The sequence below is a fragment of the Colossoma macropomum genome, unplaced genomic scaffold (assembly GCF_904425465.1).
Source record: "Colossoma macropomum unplaced genomic scaffold, Colossoma_macropomum, whole genome shotgun sequence".
Lineage (NCBI taxonomy): Eukaryota > Metazoa > Chordata > Actinopteri > Characiformes > Serrasalmidae > Colossoma > Colossoma macropomum.
Window position 1 is genome coordinate 13821709 of NW_023494791.1, and position 23393 is coordinate 13845101.

The following is a 23393-nucleotide window of genomic DNA, read 5'->3' on the forward strand; positions in this document are numbered from 1 at the left end:
CTGAGACAGCCAACCACCTTTCTGAAAGTCGACATTCAAGAGCTCCATACTTCTTCATTCTTTCGCAGAGGCTCGCTTTTGTCTGTCCTTCAGTCATTTTGTTCAGTGACAGTTAAGGGTGATGTAAACAGCAGTGTTAGGGTTGAGTCCATCAGTAAAGACAGGCAGACCCAATCTGGACGAATTAAATGGCCCATTTAACCGCTTAAATTTTCAGAGCCATTTCAGCTTGGCTTTCACACACCATTTACACGAGCTCGTTTACACCTCAGCGCCTGAATTATTAAAAAAAATGTGGTGGAATTCCCCTTTAACTTTACAGCTTTTACTATAAACGCAGACTTTTTCGTTTCACAGTCGTAATTTGAAAACAGAATTTACATTAATTCTCTTATTTTGATGCGAGACATTGTCTTATGTTACATTTTGCATAAAATAAACAGGACGTTAAATATATAAAATGTGTAACAGTTCCACAGTATCCACAGGGGTCAGTATCCAATTCTGAATACTATTGTACTTAAATACATTAAAAAAAAAAGACTTTTCCCATGTGATTCTGTAACATCATGCTGACATTGTGATTGTATTTAAAAAAAACCTCGGTTCTGTATGTCTCCTATACAGGAGGCTATGTGAAATCACCCCATTTAAACCCAAACTCTTTCATCAGTCTATAATTGTATATGTTTGTCTTTCTTAATCCTATTCTGGGTCTGGAAAACTGACCCTATATGTTTAAAAAGGGTCACTGATGTACTTCCATGATGTTTCCTGAGCAGTGTCTGAGCCTCTGTAGCCTCTTCTTGAGAAAAATCAGCACACATGACAACACTGGAGCATGAAACTTTTAAGTACATGGTTTATTTTTTTCACTGTATACATGGATCTTCATATTTTAAATTTGAAGGATAAAAGGTTAATTTAACTAATGCATCCCTCTTTATAAACAGAGGATCTTGGTACTAAAAATAGCACTTAAGAAAAACTATAAAACCCTAAATCAATACTCCAAGTACCCAAAAATGCCACCTGAATGTACTGCTCAGAATTGCGTGAAAAAAAAGATATTTACATGTAATAGTGATAAATATACACATTTATACAGAGGCATCTGAATGAGCTGAAAGCACAGTGTTTTGACTCGATTCACACATTCATGACAGGTGTGAGCTGAAGCAGTGAACTCTGAGGATGAATGCCGTTGCTTTTGGAGTGGAGCTTTTCAAGGTTCTGTAGGAAACCACGTTGCTTTAGCCCTTTCAGTATCAACGAGTTACTCGAGGTTAGACTCATGCGTGTTCTGTAAATAAACAAAAACATAACATCACTATATTATCACCACATTTACTCTATACATGCCAAGAACATTTCATAGATATTTTTGGTAAAGCTAACCAGAAACTACAGAATTGTGCAAAATAAGAAAACACCCATTCATGTATTTAAAAACAGCCATTAAGAACAAGTTATTCATTTTTCAGTGCAAGGAAAAAACCAGAAAACATATCTAACAGAACATTACAGAGAAGCTTCAACAACTAAGCATAATATACATAATTTGGTATTTAGTCTGTCCAACCTTTGCCTTTTTTACAGTTTCCATTCTTCTCTGGAGACTTGCATTTCAGTTTTTCAAAGAAATTCTGCTGTTTATGATCCAAATAATCCCAAACACATTTAGTGATGTTCAGGTCTGGACTCTGGGGTGAGCAGTCCATTGCTCAGAGAACACAAGCAGCTTCTTTGTTTGATTAGCACATCTCAATCTTCTCAGCAGTGTGCTTGGGGTCTTTATCTTGTAGTAGAATGAATCTCACTCCCAATCAAATGTTTTCCAGAGGGTACTGCAAGATGTATTAAAATTTGTTTGTATGTATCATCAGTAATGATCACCAACTCCAGATGTTGTTAAACATCCCCAAACATTCAATGATCCTTCACCATGGTTGACTGATGTTTGCACACATGGTTATAAGAGCCTTATATTGTTCGGTGGCGTAAGTACTGCCTTCTGTTACTTCAAAAGATCTCATATTTAGACTCATCAGTCCATAAAACTTTACTCCACATCTCAGGCATCCAGTGTTCTAGTGCAAAATTTCTTTTATGTCTAGTTCCTTTTCTCTGTAACAGCTTCTTCACAGCTACACACCCTTTCAGACTCATAGCATTCAGTTGTCTTCTCACAGTGGAAAGATGGACAGAAATACAGTGGAGCTTGGTTTTCACCTGTCTCTCTTGAAGATGAAAGTACTCATTATCTGATGGGGACAGTTTTGGTGGTGTTACATGGTTGTTCATTTTTTTGTAATTTCATTAATTTTCTTTTGACCTCCTTTTTAATGCACGTACATCTTACATCTAATCTCCTCACAAATATTTCCAGAAACATATATAACTTTGGCTGTTTTGACAGGAAACTAAATAAATGAAAGGTGGTCTTTGATTTCTATGTTTCTACTCAAATATGGCAAAGTTACTAATACACACAGTGCAAAAGACAACATAGCAAACATTGATTTAAACAAAATGACCATTGGCTCTTTTCAGTTTATTTCAGTTAATAAATTGTAGGAATTTGTAACATTGAAACATTGTGTAGAATTCAGATTGTGACTGAGTGACTGACCTTGGTGAGTCAATCCCACTGTCTGCTGTGTTGCTTTGATGTTCTGCTGTTTCCACGATACAGGCCCCAGTGGGGTCACCATGACTGATGCTTGCACACTGAAGGTCATCAGCAACCTCTGGTGCCTCAAATTGACTCTTATTGTAGTCTTTTACTTGTGGGTGACGGGTCCAATGGCTGGACTGGCCATCTACTTCATCTGCAGACTTAAGAACTGTTTCAGTGTCTGAGTCTCTTTCACTTGTCTGACAGTAATCAAAGATGCTGCTGTCCAGGGCCTCAATGGGTTCAGAGTGTCCAGGGCTGGGCTCATGAAGCCTCTCTTCCAGACACTGAGCCTTTAGGTTGGGGATGATATCTGTTGGCAGGTGGGACAGAGCAGGCTGGCACTCAGTTGCCTGCCACCTGTATTCATGCTGTCTTTGTGTGGCTCGTATGGGGTCTTGATGAAGAAGTGGAACCCTGTCAATGAAAGTGCTGTCCCAGTCCCCAACCAGACAGACTGGCTCACGGCAGCGAGCTGTGCCAGGGTGAACTACCTCACTGATGCACTCCTCATTCAAGCAGAGCGAGCTACATCCGTCATCATCGTCCTTTTCTACTTTCTGGTAAATGCGGTGCTCGTCATCAGTGTACACTTCTCTGTCTGCATGGCTGGTGTCTCGGAGAGTGCCCACAGTGTCCACCACCTGTTGGCTGCTAATCTGCTGATGTGAGGACAAGAGGTCAGGACAGTGTTCAGATTCTTCCTTACTGTTGACTAGATGGAGGGACAGTCTACGCTTAACTGTAGGTTTAGGCCAAGACATGGGTAATTCTGTTGTGTCATATGGATGTGAAGTGAGGTCTGTTATGTGCTTCTGATTAGAAACACTTGTCAAGTCTCCCTCTTGAAAAGCCTTCTGTTTAATCTCTTTTCCTCTCCCATCTCTGAACTCTCTGCCTCTGATTTTGCTGTCCTTCAGCTTGACTTTGTCCTCTATCCTCAGTGTGCTGCTTTCGGGGTAAACAGAACTGTAATCTCCAGGAAGCTCTTTAATGGCTTTAGAATCTATGATGGATTCTAAATTCAGGCCTCTTTCATGGAGCCGTTCACAGGATCGGTCCATCGGTATCTGGGATTTCTCCGTCTCTTCAGTGACCGCTTTCGCCCGATGAGGGTCCCAGGATTTGGACCTATGACCTGCTCGCTCTCGCCGACTGGAGATCTTGGCCTCTCTCCTCCTTTGTTCTTTGTGATTGGTGGTTGGTACTACATCCCGTCCTGGCAGTGACTGAAACGGATTCTCTATGCGTTTCTTGTAGACGCATTTTGTATCCAAAGCAGTACAATCCTCATGATTGTCAGTTTCATCTTTGACTAATTCAGGCCTGAGGCGAGATGGAATGAGATCATCTCCCTCTAAGTCGTTGTCACATGGAACATCTTTGCTCTTTGTCCTCTGTTTCTCTTTGGCAGAAGGGCCTCTTCTCTTGCTCCTAGTGGCTTTAGAGACAGGCCTCTTTCCAGCGGCCTTGGATGAATGGTGTCTCTGCTTAGGGAGCAGGATCTCTGTGGACATGCCTTTGTCACTTGTCAAGGCCTTTGTCATTCTCTCTGCTTTCTCTTCCAGCTTCTTCATCAGGACTGTATGGCGGACCAGGTTGTCCACGGTAAGTTCAGGATTGATCCGTTTAATGATGGCATGTTCCAGATCTCTGGGAAGGTTGTTAAGATCATCCTCATCTCTGACTGGCCATTCCTCAGGTGGGAACTGCCCAGAAAACGTGGCATATTCTTTCTTCAGCTTGCTCTCTTTCTTTCCTGTGTTACGACGAAACAAGTTGAGGCCGAACTTGCGTCCCGGCTTTTCCTTGTCCTTGCGGCTAGTCGCTGTGGACTTGCTGATCTCACTAGCCTGGTAGTCTGCTGCAGTAGACGTGGACTGATGCTGGACAGTGGGCTTATGTTCTCGGGGCCACTTGAGGCTTTTCCCAGTACATTCACTTATACTGATAGACTGGTCCTGGACAGATGGAGGAGCTGTTGGCTGAGGTGTGAAGCAACTACAGGACTTACAGTGGGCCATGATGGGTGCTTCAGTGGAGGCATCCATGCAGCTTTCATTGTTTACCAGGTAGGTAACAGGAGGAGGAGAGGGATGATCACTATCACTTGTCCACCAGTTCTTCTCCTTAGCCATGCTGTTGGTGATGAAGTATGTCTGAGGAGTAACAATGAAGTAGCCCTCTCCAGTGTGGTAGATTTTTCTCTCTTTAATGAGTGTGCCCAGAGCATTGTAAAGGATGTCTTGAGTGGGAATGGTCATTCCTATAACATTGGAAAGAAAATAATTGAGCACAGATTTTATTTAATAACATACAAACTGCTCTGTTTCTAATTCATAAAACGGAAATGATGAATCAGCTTCAGTGCGTGAAATCAAGCAGCATCTTACCAGCACCTCATTAACATTTAGATGAAACACACCCTAGTTCATACAGTCATTTCGGTAGAAAGCCAATAAAAGGACAGCATTCAGCAGCTTATTAGCCAATGGCAGTGCTTGTAGGTTGAGCTTGAGGTCAAGCAGTGAGAGCACTGCTCCCCCTACTGACCAAACTTAAAATAAATAAACAAAATTTTTTAGTTTATTTTTTTCAGTTTTTTAAGTTGTGTGTAGTAATGATTTAATGGTGTAGTATGATTATTTTCCTACAATAACATATTTAAATGATGTATCATTAGATGATTCCACACCAGCTGTGTTTTGCATCTACTTTTATACTAGACTGCAATGTTGCCAACTTATTAGCGTTATTGTTATTTTCTATTTTTATTATTGATATTACAGATGATATTGATGATATACATATGATAATAGTTTTGGTTACCGAACTGCAATTCAAGTCTTTTTTTTCAGGTTATTAAACTATTTTGCTCAAATTTAAACAACCAGATATACGTTCTACAAATACACCAAAGATAAAAATGATAAACAACAAAACTGTTGGTAAAATTTGTGCATTTTGATTTGACCATATGACTTTAATGAATACAGGCGGATGTCCCGATCCAGACAGATCAGCTCACAGAAGTGAGTAAAGGACAGTAAAGGTCAACACTAAAGGACTGAGAAATAGTTTGGCCAATTATATCAAGTTAGGTCTTTTTATTTTAACCAAAAACTATATTAACCACAATGGTAATAAGAGCAGTTATAAACCTGTTATAATGTTTTGTTTGTTATAGTACCTGGATGGGCCTTCATCATGTGTTTAATCAGAGCTTCCTGGTTGACCATAATATGAGCTGCATTCATGTCAGATATGACTGAGCATAGCACCTCAGACAGAGGGATAAACTGTGACTGGGAAATAGGGGACATCTGCACCGGGGACAAGTCACCTGAGGAAGAAAAGACACACACATAAAGGAAATATTATTCATATTCATGCTCATACTTCGCTCTCTTTTCAAGGCGAATATGTTTGCTCCCAGTCTGCTTCTGCCATTTAACATACAGTCTTCAAACCTGGCTGAAATAGGCACATTAAAACTGTGCCTAAGCCACCGGCTGTGTTTTTAGGCATTAAACAAGGGATGACATAAAACCACATAAAACACTGTCTGAAGTTCAGAGCTAGGATATAAAAACACAGAAACATCAAAGAATGCTAAATCCAGTCAAGAATGAGTTGTGATTTGTTACACTAGGCATGAAGCTTAATTACAGGGAAATATTTCAATATATCAGTGAGTGACAGTTTTATGAACTTGAAAGAATTCTGGAGTTCCTGCAAAAGACAAGACAAAAATCTTATTGCAAAATAATGAAGTACAGAAAGTCACTGAATAATAACTATTATAAAATGGCAACAAAATGTCTGTGAACATTATAATAATGTTATAATAGTGTCATCATAGTAATTAAAAGCATTAGAGTAATCATAGTTGTTACTGTTCCCTATTTGAAACGATTAGTGGGTGAGTACATGGAAGGGATGGGATAATAGCACATATTTATCAGCATTAAGGCCATATTCAGACTTTTAGATGACTGTTCTTAATAGATGGTCCAGATGCTATTCAAAACAAGTCCCTCTGTTCTGACTTCTTCCTTCTTCAAAAAGCATGTGCTGTTTTGAAGAAGTGATTTTTCTAACACCAAAGAGAACAGAGGTCTTACAACCCCTACAACTATACCGCATCTGGTTTCTTTGAGCATTAATCATTAACTGTAGACGGCCAGATTAAAACCAGAGAGACTGGTTACATACTCCATTTTACAGACTCCAGACTAATTAAAAAAAAAAAAAAACACAGCTATGTTGCTCAGATCACACATGAGTTCATATGTAACCAATATGTACAGTCGTATGTAAGTTTGGGCGCGCCCAAATTACATTTTTTGTTGTTTTTTAAAGTGAAAGTCAGTACACACTCCTGCACAGTTTAATGCACAATTACTGTTAATTTCTGTAAATTACTGTTTAATCCATATTAACAAAAAGGAAAACATAAAATGTAGCATGTGCAACAGTTATAGAACATTCTATAGTTCTGTTTTGTCATTGTTGTTGTTGTTTACAATGTTAAATATAGCCATATTTAAGTTTGTTCCCTGCAAAACATAAGCAAAACATGTCATTTCACCTGGGTCAAAACTTTTGCATACGACTGCATAAGAGTCATCATTAGTAATCAGTAATTCCTATTCTTTTTCCTAATTTCTCCAGATTTATTCTGATATACCAGAACACGTGTTCAGATGAGACACTGAACAGCTCACCATCTCATAGCCCAAGGAAACCTTTTCTGGTTTCTTGTATCAGCCATGGGGCACTAAAGAAAACACTTTTTTCTTGCCACTAAAATTACTTTAAGCAGGCTTCACACACTTGCAGCACTTATGTCCGGGATAAAGGAAATAAAACTTTAATCAGGCAGCTGCTATTACCAGGCTAGAAGCTAAACGAGGCCACTCCTCCACACTGCTGCACGAAAGAGACCAGACTGCAGGAAACAACACTTTTTAAGGAAGCCATTCTGTTTATAACTGATTACCTATTACATCTGGATAATGTGTAACTTCCTTAACCACTTAAAATCCCAGGCTTATAGAAGTGTGTGTAGTCAAATTTGGACCTGCCAGTGGGTCCTGACCATTTTAATATGATTGATGGCCAGAAAGGCAATTTTACTGACACTTTCTAAAGAAATATCAGGCTGCTTGCACATTAACTGTGTCTCCTTTAAATCAGAAGGCAATAGAGAGTAGCTACTGTAACAGGCCTTGTTAACAAGTCTTTTGTCGTATTAGATTGCTTAGAGATAAAAGCTCTCTGATCTTGGTTTTATTGTTATTCTCTCATTTCTCTCTCCTTCCCAGGGGCAAATCCTGTCTGGACTCTGAAAGAGGAAACAGAGGAAAGAATAAAACACATCATCACTGTCCAAAAGAAAATTACATAATGTAATTTTATTACAAATGGACCAATAGAAATGCTCCAAAATTACTTGGGATATAAAATATGTCTACATTAACTTACATTAAAATTTAAGAACGGTTTTTCCTTCCTTCCTTACTCTTGTAAACTTAGTACTTTGAACATGTTTTTTTTTTCTGGACAGTGATAACATACTCCATATAAAACTCTCTCAACTCTGAATCATCTGTATGTGTGTCTTCATATCACTGGAGGAGATAAGACAGCACAAATAAAACACTAAAGATGTTTACATAACTTGTGAAATGTAACAAATAAACAAACTGCGTAGACAAAATCTTCCTTGATTCGAACACATTAACACATCACAGGCCAAATGTTTTAAAAACATGCAACTAGGTTTCAGTTTGAGTTCTCTCTGATTTCAGAAGCAGGTGGGAAAACATCTCACAAAGACTTGGAATTAAAGTTCTAATTCAGCGGGTGGCAGGGCGTGACTGCAACCGTGGGGTAAATGTAACTTCCCCTCTCTCCGGGGGAAAAGACTCTGTGTTCATTGTAACATGAGGCAGCTCTCCGGACATTAAGACCTTTGTCACATACAACATGAATACCCCGCCAGGTGCCATGGTAACTCCGCAGTATACCACAAAGGCATGGATGGGGTGGCAGGAGACTGGGGCAAAAGTCATTAGTGGCTTCCATTTAGGGCCGATATTCTTTGTTAACAAATAAAGGGTCCTGTTTTGGGTCACAAACCCTGAATGTTAGACCTGAAGAAAAATGACAGTCTTGCATGTTGATGTGGTGGTATTACACTCTAGTTTAAAGGAAGTTCCACTGATTTTTCATAATTTCTGCATAATTCAGTTGTAGTTTGATATAAAATGGTGTTTTGTGAAGAAAAAGACTGCCAGAGATTTCTTTACACTTGTTCTGCATATCGACACATTGGCTTTTAGTATGAAATGTGCTATATACACAAATTTGCTTTACAGTGGTGTTAGGAACCAAGGGTCACAATGTCTACAACACCTATATAGCCATTCTATTTACTGACTAGTGACCAGTGAACCTACACGTCTTCTGAGTTTTATATGTATAGTTAATGATGGTAAAGTAGTCGTAAATCTAAACAAAGTGTACGTCACCACCGCTGAGAACAATTCTGACTTGATAGCTAGGTTTCTCCAGAACAGAGCACTTCATATCAAACTGCTCTGAACGACTTAATTTACATCTTAATCCTTCAGTTATGCAAAAAAAATCCCTATCTGAACTGACTGGACACAGACAGTTAAATGGCAAGCATACAATATTTACATGCTTATGAATTTCTTTTATTCAAATTCTGCATAAGGCACACTATTTATGCCATGCTACATTCAACTATTGGATAAAACTGGATCTTTAATGCTACAGATGACTGGACTGTAACTGATTATCTATAACATATTTTACTATTTTACTACTAAGTTAATACAAATCTATTTTAATATAATATTAATTTTTGTCCTTTTTAGGAGAAACTTGGTTTGTTTTTCACTCCACATTTCAGTTACAGTGACTGGGTGAGAAATGGCCCAGAAAATGGCCATTAAATATGAATTATTCAAAAAAGGCAAAGGGTGAGTGCTTGGCCATTCAGCAGCTAAAACAGAGCATAAATTAACTTAAAATAGTTTAATTATTGTTTAAGTTTGCTGTCACACAATTTGAGGTGAAAAAACAGTTGCAGACAGGGAGCACTCATCTACTCCGCTTAAACTAGAGGAAATTCAGCCATGTGTGTGGGAGCCAGACTTTACTCAAGCAAACCACAGAGGTAATTAACTTGCAAAGGTGCTGTTGATTCAACTCACACACATATGCACTCAGGGGGTTGAGACTCCCCTCTGATGCATGTCCTTGTACTAATAAAGCTGAGATTTTAATGTGGTGAGGTTCATTCCTCATCATGACCACAAACACCATTCCGCTCAGCCCACCCATAGCAGCGGGGAGGTGAGGTGAGGGACAAAAGCAAACGCAGGGGTGTTTAGGGTGATTCTGAGGCTGTGTTTTCCCTCTGCGAGGGGTGGAGAAGGTGAAGAAAACAGAACCTGAGCGAGCTGCCTATAAGGCACGTTGTCTATAAGCTACTGCACATGTTTGCAGTGTCCATGGTTAGAGACACACAACCGAGCATGTTCTGACTTGAAACAGTTTCCTGAAGCACACAAACCGCTGAAGGAGACCTTCACGTGAAGGATGGATGTAAGCGGAGTGGCACCTTCTTTGAAAACAAACAAGAAAATGCGGAAATGTGCTAACTCATAGTCTAAGGTTGCCCTTGAGACATTTGGACAACACCTGAAGTGTTATTTAGCAAAGTCTAAGCTTTGGTCACTTAGGTCCCATAAAAAGGTACATTGGCAACATGAAATGTTAGTAGTGTTGCAAGATCACTGAGTAACAGACTTCTCAATGTGTACGATGTCAAAGCAGGTTATTTATGAAATTATTACAAATAAAAAAATTACTTGTACAGTAGATCAAGGAGGTGTTGACCTTTCTATAATCAAAGATGTTCATCTACACTTTACGTCTTAGTGGAAAAAAGTGTTTTAAGTTGGGGTGCCAAAATTTAAGCAGCATATATACAGTCTGATGTTATGTAGAATAATTTGCTTGTTTTTATTTGTTTTTTTCCCCATGATTTACATCTTACAGAATGACAATACACACATATTACTGAGGGAAGATCATGATAATGTAATTTCCTGTGCTAGCTGAGTTTTCTTTTCCTACAAACACAAAACTACAAAAAAAAAAGTTTAAAAATGATTTATTGTATTGTATAGATGAACATCCTAGTGGAGAAGTCCAGCATTCTCTGGATCATGGGACTCTTATCTAACTGAAATCTTAATCCAAGTAATCCTTCATCTACTGGCACTTCCAGCAAACCCCCCCTCCCCTCCTCCTCCACCACCACTGGCAAGACTGCACTCCAAGCGCTTACTTCATCACACTGCTTTAATCTCCTGTCTTATTCCTAACTCTCCTCATCTCTGTCTGGCTTAGACACAGTTTCACTGAGTCCAGCTGTCCTGAGCTCTGAAATGACACCTGGACATCTGGTACAGTTCCACTGTGGAACCGAGTGGGATGAGTCTCATCGTGAGCACCACACATGAAGGAAGAAGGCAATAAATCCTGCCTCATCAGGTCTGCAATTACCCGTCTGATTCGCTAGAAGAAAGCAGTGACACACATCACCACTTCACCAGATTATACTGAGCTGTTGCTCTCTATCTGCTTCAGAGGCCTGGAAATCAAAGCTACATTCCAAGCCTCTATAAAGAGGGGCTGTGCAGAAAAATTAGCACTTTTAATCTACAATTAGGGGTGGGCAATATGATATGTTATCGTAATGGTTATCACAACATGGTTTTCTGAGTATATCATGGGTATCTTGAGTACTAGAACACTGAACAACTACATGTATCATATAAAAGTCCAACCAGTACAACCAGTGTATAGCAACAGCATAGACACAAGTAGCTGGCAGAACGCCAGATTATTATGCTATTATCTTTGTTTATTGTTATAAATGGCTTGATTTTTTTCTCATGTTCCTTCTTAAATATGTTTGTTTTTTTACATGTTCAAAATGTGGTACTACTCTGTTACTGGCACATGCTGTCCATTTAAGGTTTTGTTTGAAAAATGACCAGAAAAATGAAATATCATTCTAGATACTGTCTACCATGAAAATGTCTCTATCTCTTGACGTTACATTTTTGACATAGTCCATTTACAATGATCACATGCTCTCATAGCCCATTGCCTGCTCAGTTTTGGACTTTTTGAGTACTGTGATGTAGCGAGTTAACTTGTTAAAGCTTTTGTAATGTCACTAGAAGGTGCCAGGTTCCAGTAACAGCATTCAATAGCATTTACGAGGCAGTGCTGTTCTGGCTGCCATGGTGTTCAGAAAAGGGGAGTCAAGAGGAGCTATAAACAGACTGAAAGAGCCCCTCAGGATAGCCCACTCAGGCTGCATGCTCAGGAACACATTTACCAATATACTTGCAATAACACAGAAGCATCAAACTCAGTGAACATATCAGATTTAGCTTTAAATGGCTTACAAAACAGGTTGGCATTTAAACCAGTTTCACCTGTAAGTTGATAATTACAGTACTGTCTAAATGCCATTCAGCCATGAGTGTGGAAATGAAGTAAACTCACTAGTTCAGGGTAGACCAAACTATGAAGCTCCTGTGTAGCCCACTAGACATCATTTGTTTAGACAGTGATGAGTGTTTTACATAGCAGATACTGACTTGCACAAATTTCACATGGATTTTCTTCTGTCAACTTCTGTTACAGTTTGTCCAACTGAGTGAACATGCCTGGCAGCTTTCGGTGACTCCAGTTAAAAAGACACTATTAATAACTGTGGACTTTTGTACTGATTAACAGAGGAAACGGCTTCACGCAGTTCTTCTGATAAGACGTCTGACACACATGCTCCTCTGCAATTATGTCCACATTTTGTGCAATAAAATCTAAAACAACCTCTCTTTAAGTGCTTTATGATTGCTTAGCTATTCTATTGATTTTCAACACTCAAATCAGCCTGTTCCCTCCCAAAAGACAGGGAATAAATATTTCAGTGTTTACAGCGCAGGGCATCTGTGTGCAGGAAAGTAAAAGGAAGGCCCAGATGGTGGTTAAAGACCAATATTTAGTCTGCTGGCTTATCATCTTCTTCCCATCTTCCCATGAGGAAATGGCAAAACCAGCAGTGATTCAAGTTTTCTGTATCTCAGCTGCAGCCCCTTCACACAATGCGGCGATATATTTAAAATCTACAGACATACGCTGTGAGAAAATGTGTGCTGACATTTCCAAATTGCAATCAACATGCCAGTTCTAGTCACTACTTCAGTGCAAAAGAAAAAGGCAATGCTTGCCACTGCTCTGAGACATCAGGCCTCGGGTTACACAAAAGGAGGCCATGAACATTTGTAAGCTTGTGCCAAACATTGGCCAAATGGCAGTGCCTAACAAGTACAAGTCTGAGTTTAGACAGAACAACTTCTTTGGAAATTCAACAAACTACCTAAAATTAAACTGGCATCCTTAACAAACATAAATTATGTAGATAAGAATACGATTGCGTGCAAATGTTTTAACACCCCCAGTCAAATGACATGTTTTGTTAATTTTCTAAGTGAAAATGAGTTCTCTAAGTGAAAATAATAACTCTTAAATATGGCTGAGTTTAACATATTAGATAAAAATAAAAATATAAAATGTGCCATAACTGTCACACAAGCTGCATTTTATATTTTACTTTTCCCAATATGCTCAACTGTGCAAATAATCAATAACTGTGCATTAAATTGTGTTTTTTGTGGTGGATTTTCTCTTAGAAAATCATCCAAAACATGTATTTAACCCAGAGTGTCCCAACTTTTGCATGCAACTGTATATTCTTCACTGCTTCTCAGTTTCTCCCCATTCAACAGCTGGTTGATTTTAAAGCGACATTAACATTAAACACAACAGAGTGTCTGCTTTGATCAGAAGGCTCTCTTTAATGTTCTTTCAAAATGATATTTTAAGACTCAAATTCCTAGATTCAATATCATGTAACCAATATCTCGCCTCCATTTTTACCCACCCTGATGGTCCCTGTCCTCTATAATCGCTTGTTTGACAGAGAGGGCCTGGAGAAATGCTGGGGGTTCCATTTCACAAGATTTCCTCCATGAGATGTTTAGACATTCCAGGTGTTTCAGGCTGGTCTCACCTCCAGAAGCTGGAGGAGCCCACGTTTACTGCGCTCACACACCACTAATCAAAATCCATGACAGTAATTCACACCAGATGAGAGCCATTTCCTCTAAGTAAGACTGAACTACATCAGATTCAGAGTTTGTTATCCTTACAGTGGGAGGCCTTTGCCATTGCAACAGCTTAATCATGGTCTAAATCCCAAGCAGCTTTAGAGTTAAAAGCACAATATATCTTGATTTCAATCAAGCAAGAGCACAGAACTAGGGCAATACTATAAACATCAAAATAAGGATACCCTTTTAAGAGGTCAAAAATCATCTCCACTAGAGTGTAAATTCACATCAAAAGTTGATGATACTTCCTCCCACATGAGAAGCGTCAGGGAAATGGGAGCAAGTCAGGATTCGCTTAACTAGAAGGGAGCAGGCTAATCTCTTCATTTGTTTTTATCGGCCCAGGTCTTGGGTTTGCTTGTGGACCATAAATGTGTCGACTCGGATCTCTTAAAAAGTAGGCTTCCTGTCTAATGAGAAAAGGATGCAGCAAACGATGTCCAGCATGCTTTCAAACAGAGGTCAGGTTCTAGAACTGAGGGCAAGGTCCCCTTCCATATCAGAGCTAATAAAATGAGCCAGACTTGGCTACATCCTGAGAGGAAAAAGATTCATAACAACTCACAAAAACTCCCCTTATTCTGTCCCCTTATTAAACATTTAGAAATACCACAAAGCCATGCATAAACCCTTGTGTTCAAAAATCTGGAGGGTTTTCATGCTCAAAATGGGAAATCTCATGTGTCATGTTTTGACAGTATTCAGGCTGGGAGATTTTGAGGTAATTGAAGTCACAGGGAGAGATGTAAGTCTGAAAAGTAAATTTAGCCTAAGTAGGGACAGAAACAGCCAGAGGCTCCAAGACTTGGGGAGAAATCCAGTGACCAGATCACAACTCCTGCCTCCAACTCATCTGTTTGCCGTCGAGGTTGTTTGACTACGCTGATGGATAAAGGATACGAGGTTTCACTGGAGTAAGCGGGTGAAGTCAAGGAGGCACCACACACAGCTGCTTATGGTAGACTTTGGTTTGGTGTTTGGTTACCGCAAGAAAACATTCCAGTGGTAGCCTTCTTAGAAACCAGATCCAACATACTCTGTCTGTCAACACTGGATATCCAGAAACCCCTTGTCCCTCCAACTTTCTAGTTGTTTTGTCACTTGTTTTGAATTATCTTTGCACGGTTACCACATCCAGATAAATATAGATGTTTTCATACTGTGCCTTAGAATCCACTGTTTGCTGTGTTCAGACATGTTAATTGCATAAACGTATTCGTATTGGTCCTCATTAAGTAATTTCAGGAAGGAAAGCAAGTTCTGCTTTAATGAGGGTAAGAAGGCTTGTGTTCTTTTACAAGCACATGTTGGCTGAACTGGGCCTCCTCTGTGCATGGGGCACACCTGGAACCGCTGTGTTTATCTGCTGAGGTCCGCAATGAGCTCCTTGAGGACAGGACAGGGAGCAGTGACCTTTGGTCCCCAGTTAACATGAGAGGGCAACCTTCAATGCATAAGCACCACAGGGTGCTCCCCTCTGGTTACAGCAGTCCGGTATGGAGCCTGGTCATGACTAATATGCTGAGATTTAGGAGACATGGCCCACATTGATGAGCAGACCTTCAGTCCTGTGCTAGTCATTTACAAAACAGTCATGTGGGTTCCAGCAATCTGACTCCCAGACAACCACAGCTCCCAAACTCCCATTACCACATTTCCCAATACCGCTGTCAATCAGAGATTACTACAAGATACCAGAGTGTGTAACACTGCGAACACTCTCTCTAATATAAAACCTTTTCTGTTGCACCAAAGAATGGGAAAATGAGGAATTATGTAAATACAGACTTCAACCAGATTAGACATGACATCCCTAACCCCTTAACTCTTATAAGGAACAAATTTAGTTTTTCTGTATTATTCAAATGTAAATTAAGTTTTTATTCCAATTAATTACATTCATCATCTCTGCACTTCCAACTTTTTAATTTGTTTCAATATTTGTTTTGATGTATATTAAGAGTAAACAACAATAAAACAACAACTGTACACTGTGACTTCACAGTCACCTGGACCGCAAGATTACTGCGATGTGGCTGTACTTGGCTCTACACATAAGCTGTAATTAAGCATATATCTTCTGTATGTAGTTTTTTTTTGTAATAAAATGATATGTTTTAATATGTAATTTTTCATTAGAAAAATTAAAGTAAAAGATAAAATAAAACAAAATATCAACTAAAATATGTATAAACTATATTTTGCACTGTATACGCACAGAACATCTCAAGTATGTATTTTTAAGTGTAAATACATATTCCAATATTCAAATACATATATATGCGTATGCATAGTTTAACTTCACTGATACAGAGATAAGTAATGTTTTTATTAAAGTGTTCACACCTCTTTAAGGCTTAGTTGCTCTCATATCCCATAATGATATGTGTCTTCTGCATTATTATTGAAAATATCTTATGATTTGATTTCACAATATCATAAATCCTTTCAATAATTAACAGTGTAGTAAAACATAATGGATGTGCAACAAAAACTGTTTATAAAATTTATGATACTAAAATGTATCCTCTTCTACTTACAAAGAGGAAGTGTTTACGATCTGTGCTTAAATTCTCCTCTAGTTTCGATGAGTTACGAGTGAGAAATATTGAATGACACCATGTAACTTCTATAGGTTAAACTGCAGGCTTTTTCCTTAGTTATTACCATTAAATCAACAGGTTCTTGCAGTTTAAGGGTTAAACAGCACATATTAACAGTGCTTGATGGTACTGGACACCTCTATACAGCTCAGTATGGCTCTGCATGAATGTGTTACCCTTTAGATCCCCTGTGGCTCTTCTGAGCTCGATCTGGAGCCTCTCAATAATGCAGAGGCCCCAGTCAACCATTGTGAGTAGCGCTTCAAATTTCACTACACAAGCACACCGTACAGAAATGGCCTTGACAAGACTATATTCCACTGCAGAGTATTAAAGCATGTCAAAACACATCACTGTGATGTACAGCGTGTAACTATACGTATACCTCAAGAACTTATTTTGGAATTCCACCACTTTTATACTCTAAATGTGGACCATGGGAATTATTTACAGTACTCCTTTCAGCAGAGAAAAAGAGCATTTAAGCTTGTCTGGTTAGCTTTCTAATAGTGAGCCACTGTTCCGAGTAACACTGCGCACTTAGAAATACACGGACTATTCACAAACAAACTTAATTAAGATCCCATGAGTGCTGAATAGCACAGATCCTGCTCCAACTCCAATTTAGATTCAAGCTAAGCTGCTGTCTTGCAACAATGTAAGTAAATGGAGCTGGGCTGCAAGTGCTTTCAGTGGAGTGAGTAAGTTAAAGCATTCATGAAGAGAGGCATAAAGAGACCCTGGAAACAACTTCAACTTAAAAAAGGTCAAACTGGGGATCATAGACAACAGGCTTTCTCCACTGAAAAAAATAACAGGGTCTTGTCATTCTCACCCTGCCGGGTCAGACAGCGGCGGCCCCAGAGAACAATCCATCTTTTCACTTAATGTACACTGATAATCAGGAGCACAGAATAAGGGGAGGTGGACCAATTCATCATCACATCTGCTGATGGGTAATCACAGGCCGGCACTAACCAGCTCCTGCTGACTAAACACAGGCCTGGAACAAGCTGGACTTAACTGAATGTTTATGATGACATGTTTCCCTTTCAAAAAGTAAAATACATATTTAAAAAAACAGAAGAGTAGGTACACCAATTAAGTGAACTATTGCATTTATTTAAATTTGAAAATGTGTACATCATTTACACATTAATAAAATACATGTTTTTGTATCAACACAGTTTTGTCTTTCCGTTCCCTTATGTTTGGCAATAACTTGTATTATATTTTATTAATGTGGAAATTATGTACACATTTGAACCAATTCACACATCTAGAAACAGCACCAATCTGATACTGGGGATCAGTATCACGCACATATCAGCAGAAAATGCTGGATCGGATATCAGTGAGGAAAAAAAGAATGAATCTGATCTAATCGTGTAACATTTCGAGCCTAAAATAGCACATAATTGCTTGCGGTAGAAACGGCATGTTGTTACTGATATGTATTGGCATTGAATCGATATCAGCAAAAAATGCTGGATCGGATATTGGAGAGAAAAAAGAATGAATCCAATCCAATAACAAATCTAGCCTGAAATATTCACACTCACATTGTGTGATGTGATATTATTAGCTTTATATTACTTTCTGTGAGGAAGTGAATGTTTAGGCAGTTAGAACATGATAGCCTACTTCCAGATGCTCATGTTAAAGCTATGCTCTGTAAGATATGGGGATTTGGAGACCTCTCTGGTGGAAATGTGTTATTGCACGCGACATGCAGAAAAACATTCTTTAATGTTGATTGTGCTTTGAACCCTGGATTGCGAGTATGTTGAAAGAGTATTTAAAGGAAACTCAAAACTTGGTGAGAGGTGTGTCTTCTGATGATGTAAGTGCATTATCTACTACTGTCATCATATCTTCATCAGAATACTGTTGATTTTGCACTTGAGGCCGACCCGAGACCTCTGACTTTTAAATGACTATTTAAAGGCTTTACAGAAAGACTTATGAGTAATACTTAACAGTATCAATATAACAAAAAAGCGGTATCGTGCAATCTCTAAGTGCATCACTTTTTTTTAGTGTATCAACAACAGATCAGATAGCACAAAATGCAAATCTGATGCAAATTTGCATGCTCCAGTTCAGAACTATTTATATCCTTCATGAACAGTAGCGGCTCTGAATTTGACCACACAAAATGTCTAGTCTCTTTCAGGGTGCAAGAAAAGCAACTGCAGCTTTCTGCTGTGCAGTGAGAGGGCATCAGTGTCCATGACCAAGAGCTATAAAGTGGCCTTGTGGAGCAGCCACTGGACAGGAGATAACTCTGCACTATGCAATATGGTGAAGGGGTAGTAAATTACAGTGACACTAGGGCTGAGCTCACACCCCAGCATGACAATGGCCACACATCTGACCTGAACTTAATAGAAAATACATGTGTTTATGCATCTGAACTTTCCAAGAGGTCTCAGTCTTACCTAAATGAGTCTCCCACCGACAGATCCATTCCCACTGTGTGGTCTTGCCCCTCAAATTCCTCAGCTTTGTGCTCCCCCTCTACACACACACTGACCTCCACCTTCCAAGGCCCTGACGGCAGGAGCAAATGGCTGATCTCACACAGCGGTGATGGCTTTGTGTAGGTGAACCAGCAGCCACCCAGCAGCGGCAATCATGTGTGAGGGGGCCACAGACCTGCCACCTCAACATGTGTGCAACGAAAACAACTCCTGCCTTTATACAGTGAAGTCCCAGGCAGGGAATCCGTACTGGTAAACGTGCTTAGAATGCTGAGATTCTGAGTGTAATTTATATAAGGTGAGCTCATGCTGCAGGCAGTGCAGGGGTGTTGTCGGTGTGCTGAGGTTAAAGGCCGCTCTCCGCTGAAATTATATTTCCTGTCATCTGGAAATAATACAGTAATGCTGCACACACTTTTATGCCTCAAGCATGTTGAGATATCTCCGAGAACTGCTGGTCAGGTGGGGTTCATGAGGCCAGCTTTACTAATACAACTTTGCTGAGACTAGAAACCAGAAGTATAGCACTTTGGGAAGTTTTGATAGAGATTAGTTATACAAGAGTCCATATAATAGAAGCATACAATGCATAGCTATTCAAAGTATATGCAAAGTGGCTCCCATGGGCCGCTCCCAAGCCCACCAAGTACAGTATGATCACTACTGGCTGTCAAATAGGGTGGAGATTAGATGTAAACACATTATTCTGCTTTTGCAGAGGAAAAGGAGCTGTTCTTTGGGGTGCTAGCTTTGCAGTAGTAGTAGTTTAATAACACCCAACAGCTGCTCTGTGACCACAGTTTACAATTCTGACACTGATGTAACATTCAAAGCCTCAGAGGCTCTAGAAAGACATAAAACCTACTGACCTACTGAGAGTTTTCCAGGCCTTTAGAGTTTTATGACAACTCAAAGTGCAATGTAAACAACCCTTCCTTCCCACGGGACTCAATCCACAGCCTTAATGCAGACTTTGCTCTCATCCACAGCTTCGCAGCTAAACTCGCCTCCTGCAGTCTGAAGGCCTGGCATGTTTGGGGTTCAGCACCACATAAAACAAAATGAGACACTGATGAGAACCTACCCACTGCCTTGATGGTGAATCCCCTCGGAGACCTCAGCGCCCTACGCATCCACGCCTCCCTCAACACCTCCAAATTACTGCCGTTCCCTTGAACGAGCAGCACGGAATTCTCCATCCATCCCTGGAAGTAAACTTCAGCCACTGCCTTTACGAGTCTTTTATTCCAGAAGCTGCGCAGATTTTGGGACTTAAAATCCATGAAAACCTCTTGTCCGTTCGTACAGGTCGCACTGGCTCCTCCGCCGGCGGCTGCCGAGCTGTCCTCCTCCCTCCACAACACCACAGCCAGCGACGCCGCTGACAGCTGCACCACCCGCTGCTGCTGAGACATTGCTTCCCCGCGTTTTCTCCTTAGAACACAATCTTTAACACCACCCGAGGCAGAAACGCGACGCCGTCTTCTGCCTCACCCACAATTTCCCCTGTTTCCCCCTCAGCGTGTCTCATTCCCTTACAGCTCCGCTCGCCCCTCTCAGCGCTCTCGGCTCTGTTGGCTCGTCTTGCTCCCAAGGCAACGGTGGCGGAGGGGGCGGAGTCACGGCGCTCGACTTCGCAAACCCCAAACCAATAAGAGCGCTTATAATGATGACGTAGGCGTGCTCGTCCTCATCCTGCTGCGGCAGGGCAGGTGCAGCTGGGGAAACTGACTTTTACTTAAAAGAAATGGTGAGGTTTAGTAAGAAGTCATACTGTGAACAAAACTACATTAATTAATGAAGACCTGAATGCAGTTTGAGAGACATTTGGGAATGTATCTGTTTGTTAGCAACATTAGCCTCATAGTTCCATAGTGCTGAACTAAAGGAGCAAAAATTGGATACCAAACATGTCTTGGCTAGTTGGCTACGTCAGGGGTAAATAGAGAATTGTGTATACTTGATTTTGGCAAACCATTCCTTTAAATGAACACTTTGGCCAAAAACTAGCATTTCACATGTTACTTTTAAAGTTATGTAGCTTATATTCTGTAGCACAGCATGCATGCACAATTTTGTTTCCTACAAAAACCCAGCATACGTTATGCAAATTCATCATACAACCACTGGGAAGTCCTCTAAGGCAATAATCCTGATGGCTAGCATAGCCACTGATGTAGAGGCTAATAAATACAGGCATGAAATTGAGCTTCCTCACAGAGTAGCTGTCTGGTTTATCTGGCATTAGCCAGCTCGCAGAAAAAAATATCCTCCTAAAGCCGTTGAAGTTTTTCGTAAGTTCCTCCCACCTTCAAGATACGTCATCAGAAAGGGCCCCTTTTTCTTGTCTATAAACTGACAATCTTGCTGCAGAGACTACTGCAGTACCACTGTAGGAAGCAAAAAGGCATGTTGAAAACAAATAATGGTTCGATTTTCAGTTTTGGCCAGAGTGCCCCTTTAACATATATATTAATCCTACGGCCAGTATTTATTATAGTTTTCTATTCTGATCATGAGGATATGTCTATACATACTTTTCACTTGCTTAATTTTATTCAATTGTACATTCTCAGAAATAAAGGTCTGTCACTGGGGTGGTTCTCTGAGGGGGACATCTCAGTACCTTTAGTCAGGGAACATAATTGCACCATAATCCATTGAAATTATACTTTTTATTCCTATTTATTTATTAAAACCACTGTTGTACCTTTAAAGGTACAATTACATTGTTTGTACCTTGATGAACAAAAATGTACCTGCACAGAACCTTTATTTCTAACAGTGTAGTTGCTTCATTCATAACATGGAACGTGAGATGAGCTTCACAAAAACATCATTGTAGGGTGTTTTTATTCTTCATACTAAGTTTGATGGTACATTCCTGAAGAAATCCTGACGGAAGATATATTTATTGTTATGAATTTATATTTATAAACAAAGTTGGAAATACTTTTGTATTGTTTCACTCCATACAATCTGTACATGTATATGTGTAACTTGCTAGTTTTGAAGGGTTAATTCTACTTTAATTGAGTCTTTTCATGTTTTTAGGTGGCCACTTTTGTAGTGGATCCATGTTGCACGGCCCACCTCCACCTTCCCAATCAGTGCAGGGTTTGACTCATGTTTTACAGGCGGAGAGTCACCTCATATATCAGCTCCCTGAAATCAAAGCACTGCTGCTGTAGTGTAATGACTCGACAGACCCCCAAAAGGCGACTGCTGCGTCTGACCATGAGATGAGGGGCCAGCAGTGGAACAGGATACTACGTTTCCTTTGTATATGTAAAGTATACATCACATCTTCCCACTATAAATCACCCTCTGGGTGCTTTTGGACGCAGACGTGACAGCCTGCACCTACTGCAGAAGCTTTCAGTGAGGTCAGCATCCTGATGTTTACTGAGCAGTGTTTAGTTTCACATACTGGAGATACATGTGAACATCTAGAGATGCTTAGTTCCCAAATATGCAGCAAATACATATTTGGATTAATTTTCTGGTACTTTTTATTGTTATTTTTCATGCAGTCTAGGTTTAATTGGGCTCCATTTATTTCCTTTTTGGCAATTTAAATCTCAGTCGAGTTAACTGAAATGTATTTTAACCCATTAATGTCCCTATCTGAAATGTTGTCAGTTATCGTTATCTTGGGTCCTTATCGCTGCTGTCTGAACAAAACCTCGTATCTCCAAAATAATAACTTGACAGGAGGAAAAACTTAACTTTTAAAAGCTAAACTTTTAATGTAAGTCAGTGGAACCAGATTTTTGGGCAATTCTTCAGGTCCATCATGAAATTTACACACAATGTAAAGGGCAATGCATACTTTAAACTTAGGTCAAAAAAGTGAAAACTGATAAAAACGGAGATACAAGGTTTTGTTCTGATGGCAGCGATATGTTCTCTCATAACTGATGAAACCATATGGCTAAAAAGTGAGTTTTTCTTGTCCTACTAAACTGGGTCTTTAATCGTTTTTACCCAAGCTCTAGAAAATGTCCTAAAATTAGTAGTCAATTGAATAGACTACAGGAATAAAGTATTGAAATTATAGGTAGTAATAATTGAAAATGTTAGATGTTTATCCAAGGTATAACTACACAAACTTGCATCACTGTAGACCAATCAGAACAAGTTCTGTGGCATTTTTATCAGTAGTACATGTAGATGTTGGACATGATTGGGTCAAAATGAGTTCTGATTTTAATGAAGGCACAAATTTGATCACAGTGTATCTCTGTACTCTTTTCTTAAGTATTTGTAAATATTTATATTAAAATATTCCCTTGTGAAAAAGACATATACTACAAGAACTTCAACAGGCTTTATAGCA

The 23393-nt window shown here is 39.6% G+C and overlaps 1 protein-coding gene across 2 annotated transcripts; it reads right to left on the bottom strand.

The window, feature by feature from the left end:
* Positions 1 to 844: 844 nt before the first annotated feature.
* On the bottom strand, positions 845 to 20645 carry stox1 (storkhead box 1). 2 transcript variants are annotated; one of them, XR_005007412.1, is made up of 5 exons: positions 20139 to 20645; positions 5868 to 6020; positions 2633 to 4943; positions 1583 to 1847; positions 1201 to 1303 (listed from the first exon to the last, which is right to left on the bottom strand). XR_005007412.1 is itself a non-coding variant. In XM_036573994.1 (4 exons), exons 1-4 carry the CDS (start codon positions 20467 to 20469, stop codon positions 1150 to 1152), a joined length of 2949 nt encoding a protein of 982 aa, XP_036429887.1. In that variant the 5' UTR covers positions 20470 to 20645; the 3' UTR covers positions 845 to 1149. The 2 variants fall into 2 exon arrangements, 1 of the variants encoding a protein (XP_036429887.1); XM_036573994.1 differs by lacking the exon at positions 1583 to 1847 and having other exon boundaries at positions 845 to 1303.
* Positions 20646 to 23393: the final 2748 nt, after the last annotated feature.